The sequence below is a fragment of the Gymnoscopelus microlampas genome, assembly GCF_963454915.1.
Source record: "Gymnoscopelus microlampas genome assembly, chromosome: 8".
NCBI lineage: Eukaryota > Metazoa > Chordata > Actinopteri > Myctophiformes > Myctophidae > Gymnoscopelus > Gymnoscopelus microlampas.
The window spans coordinates 13652005-13659543 of NC_139945.1; the positions used below are offsets into that span (position 1 = coordinate 13652005).

The window sequence follows — 7539 nt, forward strand, 5'->3', positions numbered from 1 at the left end:
ACATGGCGCGCAACTAAGTATAATGTCATGTTTAACTCTAATTCCAATCCCTAAAGCTAACCTCTAAATGTCTAATCCTGACCTGAATGTTTGTCTAATTGTAAACGTATCTCTAAAAACTGTTTTTTTTAACTATAAAACAACCATTTGTCTTTGTGAGGACCAGGAAAACGGTCCTCAGAATGTATATTTCTTCAAATTCTACTATGCTTGGTCCTCACAAGTATAGCAACACACACACACACACACACACACACGCACGCACGCACACGCTTGGCTCCTGTTTTGAAGAGCAGCTGCAAGCACGTTATACATTATAGGTCTCAACCGCCACAAGGTTTTTTTGCAAATCCTAGCATTTTGCATAGGATTGCATGCCGGGCCAGTGATGGTTGGTTCCAGTTTTGACTAGACAGTATAGCCTAAAAACACACTACACTACGCTGGTGGAGTCAGCAGGTTCAAAACACACCGTCCGTCTACTACGTTACACACCTCACACGCAACATCCACGGTGGTAGCCCTGCAGCTATATCCACAATACTGGGATCACATACTGTAGGGCAAGTGGTTAGCAAACATTTTCATGGCATTTAAAGGTCTAACACCATGAATTTTAACTTTTTCTTCATTTTTGTGTGTTTTTGGTCTCCCCCACCTCTCTTCAGTTCCAACAAATACCCGACTTCGAGCATGCAGGCTTTCATAAAGCTATCTGTGGTTTTTATGTAAATTGGTCTGAAAACAGTCCGTCAGATTTGTTCCCCTGCCTACGTCACGTCTGGGAACAATTCCTCGCGTTTTTCAGTTCTAACCAAAAAAATAATAATAAAAAAAAAAAAAAAAAGTTTTGTATTTTTTTTTTTTTTTTTTGTATTTTTTTTTTTTTTTGTATTTTTTTTTTTTACTTTTTCACACAGAACCAGGACATAGCATGCATACAAACTGGCTCAATAGCGCCCCGTGCCAAACAGGACAATGTGGTATTGCAGGTGAAATTGCTTTATAAGCCAGAGAGAAGTTAGTTGGAATGAGTATATCTGAGGCTTGATTTAGGCTCAAACCTTTTGAAAAACGTTTGAGGGACATAAACAATATGATATTAAATATTATTATTATTTTTTAAATTCATGGTGTAGCTCCTTTAAGGTCAATATGACACGTTTTTTGGCCACAGACCCCCCCCCCCCCCCCCCCTCCCCCCCCCCCCACCCATTTGAAAAGATTTTGTGCCAGGGAAGGGATCCTCATTAAATAACATTTGTGTTGTTTGTTAACAATTAACAAATGTTGAAATGATACCACATTCGGCAAAATATTTCAAGAACTTTTTCAAAAATGTTTTTGCATGCTTGCAGATCGGCTATTTTGTAATAGCCAAAGTATAAAATAGGGTTAGAGTGGTTAAACTGTACCCCATTTTGCAGGGGACACCCATGGAATCCAATCAAGGACCCCTGGATGGTCCCTGCACCCCACTTTGAATGATAACCACTGCTGTATGGTGTCTGGTCGTTTTAAATTTAAAAAAAAGAAGAAAGCATTGACAACTGATTAACAAATAGAGCCCTTGTATAACCTGTTATGGAATTCAGGGCATCCAGTGGAGGAATACATTGACAAGGAGAGCACTGTTATAAGGAATGATACGCTGACTGTATATACACCTTTCTATCAGAGAGCGGCCAGTGACTCACTACAACTCTTAAAATAGATGTTCTTTGCCACACTCCAACGTTACAATTATCCCCTCCATGGCCGAGACAAATAGCGCCTATGATGGTGATGCTCATTACAATACCATAACACGTGTCGATTAATTGTCACAGAAATAGTTGCGATTAACGACTTAATTGTGTTTTTGAGCATTGAACATTGAAACGTATGAATCAAAACTTAATTTCTGTACGCAATCAAAACTTAATTTCTGTACGCAATCAAAACTTGCACAGGGCAGATATGACAAATGACTTAAATATACAAAGAAATGACTGACATATTTAATCATTTTATACTTTCAAAAAATGGAAAACAAAATGACAGAAATAGCTGATCTACAAGCTTACAACGTGTCACGAAAAACAGCTATTTCTGCTATTTTTGGAAAATCTTTGAAAATGTACGAACACTTTTCAACATGGAAACAATCATGACGATTATCATGATCAAATAATTGCGATGAGGGCGATTGTGTAGTAACTGTGACAGGCCTACACACGTGTCGTCCCCCAGTTCGTGGAGTCGAGAGACCACTTTTTGGCATGGGAACGCTTGAGAGAGGGAGCAGCACGCTTGAAATAGGTTTAGGACATTAAGTTGTCAACAATGTCAGATGACAGCAATACTGGTGAGTAAAATGGCCAGCATTGTGTCCATGTCTCTCTCTCTCTCTCTCTCTCTCAGGGGTTAAAGTGGAAGGAATTCCAGATACATAGATTACGGCGTTCACTAAATCTGCCTATTCTGAACATTCCATCCCCATTATACACTGTGTTCGCAGTCTGAAACTGTGGGTTGGGTTGTTTGTGGATTATGGGCTGTTTGTGGATTATAGGTGAGAGAGGCCTTGTTGTTGCCTGGGGGAGGCTAACGTCCATGTTACTTTAGCTTAGTGGTGTGGTTGTAAAAGTGGGGTCCAGGGTCCCCTGGTGGGGGCCCTGGGGGGGCCCTCCCCCCCCCGCTAAATTGGTTAACAAAATCAGTTTACCCACTTTAACCCAATGACATATTTTGGAAACATTCTAACAACACAAGTCTTGTGTGGGCGGGGGTCCCTGCTGGCACAACATCTTTTCAGACGGGGGGTTCGCCGCCAAATACACATATACATTTTGGGGGTCCCTCCTTGACAAGAAAATGTTGGAGGACCACTGGCTGATGGGCTGTTTATGGATGATATACAGTAGGTGAGAGACCGCTGTTCGCCTTGTTGCCTGGGGAAAAGAACGCCATTACTTTAGCTCTGTTATTATGCCTTGTGAGGTCTTCTTTTTTTTGGGGGGGGGGGGGGGGTGGGGGGGTGTTTATACAGTTCTGCTATCGAACATGCAAGTTTTTCCTCTTGTGACCGTTGCAGCTGCTCTTCCACACACACACACACACACACACACACACACACACACACACACACACACACACACACACACACGGACCACGGTGGTCCCTGTGTAAACACACCGGGCGGGCTTTTAAAAAGTGGAAGACAATGAGGAAGTGACAGCAGAGCGTGTGCAGCATTATGAAGACATTCAGGGGATGGATTTCCACATGAAACGGGGAGGGAGGGAGAGCCGGGATGACATCACGGGAAAGAGAGAGAGAGAGAGAGAGAGAGAGAGAGAGAGAGAGAGAGAGAGAGAGAGAGAGAGAGAGAGAGAGAGAGAGAGAGAGAGAGAGAGAGAGAGAGAGAGGCTGGGTAACACAACACCACACATAAACAGTGGACAGCTGTATTTATGGGAGATTGTCTCATGGTTCTGCTGTGTATGTGCCATCATAAATCCTATTATCTGATTTAGTTAACAGCTACTCTGCTGCTCTGCACCCACCTAGCAGGAGTGTGTGTGTGTGTGTGTGTGTGTGTGTGTGTGTGTGTGTGTGTGTGTGTGTGTGTGTGTGTGTGTGTGTGTGTGTGTGTGTGTGTGTGTGTGTGTGCGAACCACCCTTTTTTTCACACATGCAAAAAGGGTTAATGGAGGCACACACCACCAGTGTTGTGGTGATATCACTAGCATTATGAAATATTACCTGACCTGGACCACAATGAAGAGCCTGGCTACTACTGTGTGTGTGTCACCGGTTGACCGGCCATTAAGCCAGCTACAGTACATGTGACTGACTGGGATGGAGCTTATATAGTGGCAGTTTGAGCGCTGTTTAGTGTAAACTGTAGACATCTGTCCATTATTAAGGGGGACAGACAGGCTTATCTCACCCACACAACTGTTCTCCTAAACACCGTAGTACTAGTGAGCGGTCTTACATAGTAGCAGTGGTGGTTCCCAAAACTTTTTAGCTCGAGACCCAAAGGAGAAATGTGACGTCTATCCGGGACCCAAACTAGTGAAAATAGCAGATCTACAAGCTCACAACGCGACGCGTTGTGAGCTTGTAGATCGGCTATTTTCACTACTTCTTAGACATTTGTTTTCTAACTTATGGAGTTTCTTAGATTTTTTTTTTCTTTGATTTATTCATAAAATTAATTTGAAAAAATAATTGAATTTATTTCACATATTAATAATTTAAAAAATAACTAGAAAAAGTGCTCCTCGGAGCACAACTCTCCGCCAGAAGACTTGTGTTGGTTCGAAGGTCGCGAAGGTCGCTATCCCTCTTGTATATGTAAGTGTCCTATCCATCCTGTCTGGGTAAGTGTCCTCTTCCGTTCATTCTGTGTAAGTGTCCTATCCCTCCTGTCCTATCCCTCCTGTCTATATAAGTGTCCTATCTGTCCTATCTGTCCAATAAGACAGATAGGAACAATTGGACCGCGACTACTTGACTACTTCCGGTTCGAAGGTCTGGGAGTGAGCTAGTGGCCGGATTTTCGGTATTGGAATCTGGCTTATCACAGTGACACATGTATTTATAGGTCGCTATCCCTCTTGTATATGTAAGTGTCCTATCCAACCTGTCTGGGTAAGTGTCCTCTTCCGTTCTGTCTGTGTGAGTGTCCTATCCCTCCTGTCTGTATAAGTGTCCTATGTCATATCCCTCCTGTCTATATAAATGTCCTATCTGTCCTATCTGCCAATTATGTATCAGCCATGCAACCATTTCATGGTTCCCGTCTTACCTCACTCTGACAGTGGCGGAGACACTGTCAGAGTGATGCCATGTATATATAGGCCCGGTGGCGTCACTAGCCAATCAGATCACAGTATTTCACGTGTCACGTGAGGCTTGACCAATCGGTGTGTCATGTTTAGAAAGTGAAAACGCAGTGATAACAATACTCTCCTGGCGGAGAGTAATAATAATATATATATATATATATATATATATATATATATATATATATATATATATATATATACACACACATACATATGTGACTTCTCCAGTTCCCAGGCTAATGAGTGTTGTGTCTTTAGTAGTACAGTAGGTTGTATTGTGGAGCTGATGAATGGGACAATAAATAGTGCCTGCCCTGCATAGGAAGGTCCAGATGGCAGCTTCCATGCACCTGCTAAAGAACTGGGATCTCAAACATATGAATATCCCATTCTCAGTGTCACACCACTTTTCCCAACTAACGTCATTCTTATCAAATAAAATCACATCAAATTAAAATAAAAACAAATAGATACAGAGAAACTAGATCGCCAAAATGGTCATGATTTCACTTACATATCGTCTTAGTTTCTTCTCCGGAGGAGACTTCCTCAGCCAGCCTTGGAAGATGATCTCTCCGCCGCTCATGTTTTCGGATCAATGTGTCCCGGTGGCTCTGGTGGTCCGTCCGTGGTTCTGGTGGTCCGTCCGTGGTTCTGGTGGTCCGTCCGTGGTTCTAGTGGTCCGTCCGTGGTTCTAGTGGTCCGTCCGTGGTTCTAGTGGTCCGTCAGTGGTGGTCGTACACTTCCACTTACAACTCCTCTTCTCTTCTTAGTTCTTCTGGTACATTACGGGGGTCCCGGTCCTGTCCTGTCCTGTCCCGTCCCGGGGCTTAGAGGGGGCCCTGTCCCGTGGTGGGGTACCTACCTACCTCCTGCCTTGCTCAAAGTGCTATCGGCGTAGGTTTGGCCCCCCTCACCGGTGCGATCTGCCCCTCCATTTGATAACAGCAGCACCAGGAACAGAGGAGGAGGGTGGGCGCTCCGCTCCTCTCACACAGAGCAGAGGACACACTAACCCGCCACCACTACCCGCCACGACACCGCGCCAAATTCCCCACCGAAAAGAGGAGCCGGTTCCTCGGGGTGATCAGGGGTTCACACAACGGCCGACACACACACATATATACACACACACACACACACACATATATACACACACACATTCACACACACGGAGCTCCGCGGCGGGTTGGACTTCACTGATGCAGTGTGTGTAGGATAGGAAGTGTTGGAGGGGTTGTCTGCAGTTTGTTTTCCACTTCATACCACGCCTACTGCCTAAGTAAAGGGATGGGCGGCTGGTGTGTGTGTGTGTGTGTGTGTGTGTGTGTGTGTGTGTGTGTGTGTGTGTGTGTGTGTTGTGTGTGTGTGTGTGTGCGCGTGCGTGCGTGCGTCACACACACACACACACACACACACACACACACACAGAGGGATGGACAGGATGGAGGGCAGATCTACATGCTGACAGGAGTGACAGCATGTTGTAGATCTGTTCTTTTTGACCAGCGAAAATAATATGTAATATTATTATGTGATACTTCATCGCACGAGGCGGTCCTGCAATGCACACTACAATTCTATAGGACAATTTATTATTAATAAACTCTGTCCTGAAATTGTCCTAAAACAAATCACACAGTGTGCATGGATGGATGGTTTGATAACGCTTTGAGTTCTTATAAAAGCGTTTCTACGGCTTAAAAAAAAAGATAACAAAATGAGTTATATGCAATTATGCAATAAGACTAGAATACTGCTGCATAAGTTCCTAATACAACATGGGAAAATGCACCATCTGGTGGAAGATGTGACATATTACATGAGCCTGTGGACGGTTTGGAAACTTTTGTCTGCAAAGATCAACCCATTTATTTGGGAAGGAATAGCTAAATGATGACCAGTCATACATAGTTGAAGTGATTAGATTTCCTCGATCAATTTTAAGCCAATTCAATTAAATAAAGCCTATCCTTAAATTACAAATACCAGGCACTGAGGGCAGTGACTGTATGATTGTCATGTGGGCTGTCTTACTGAGTGAGAATTACCTCAGAAAGTTACCAGTTCGAACCTCGCTCCACGAAAACTGTGTCAAGCTGAGCCTGAGCAACACTTAAAGCCTACTGCCCCCTGGGTGCTGTATTAAATGCCCCCTGGGTGCTGTATTAAATGCACCATGGGTGCTGTATTAAATGGACCATGGGTGCTGTATTAAATGCCCCCTGGGTGCTGTATTAAATGCAGAGGACAAATTCCAGTTGTGTGCAAATGTTCTGTGACCAAATACCAAAAACAATGTAAGTAGTGCTGTCATGATATAAATTACATTTTACTTGATTGTCATACAAATAATTGCAATTAACGATTTAAAAGGACAATGGAACATACTATTATGAATACAAATTACATTTCTGTTTGCCTTTTAGGCTTTGTTAAGAAAATTTGCAAAGGGCAGACAGATATGACAAATAAATATATAACGAAATGACTGACGTATTTTAATATTTTTTTACACTTTAAAAATATTTGTGTAAAGTGTGAAAATGTATGAACATTTTTCAACATGGAAACGATTATGACGATTATGCAAAATAATTATGATGATCTCATTATCTCACATAATTGCGACAGGCTCAGTATTACGTGAATTGACATTCGGCGTAGAATAACGATGCTCACACATCATAATATGTCACTG

General features: G+C 43.0%; 1 protein-coding gene across 1 annotated transcript in view; it reads right to left on the reverse strand.

Moving 5' to 3' along the window:
• Positions 1 to 6038, reverse strand: part of gab2 (GRB2-associated binding protein 2) — a 129179-nt gene extending 123141 nt beyond the window's left edge. The window contains exon 1 of the mRNA XM_084064389.1: positions 5353 to 6038. Within this exon, the coding sequence (XP_083920515.1) occupies positions 5353 to 5424 (72 nt within the window). The 5' untranslated portion in view covers positions 5425 to 6038. The remainder of the gene's footprint in view (positions 1 to 5352) is intronic.
• Positions 6039 to 7539: the final 1501 nt, after the last annotated feature.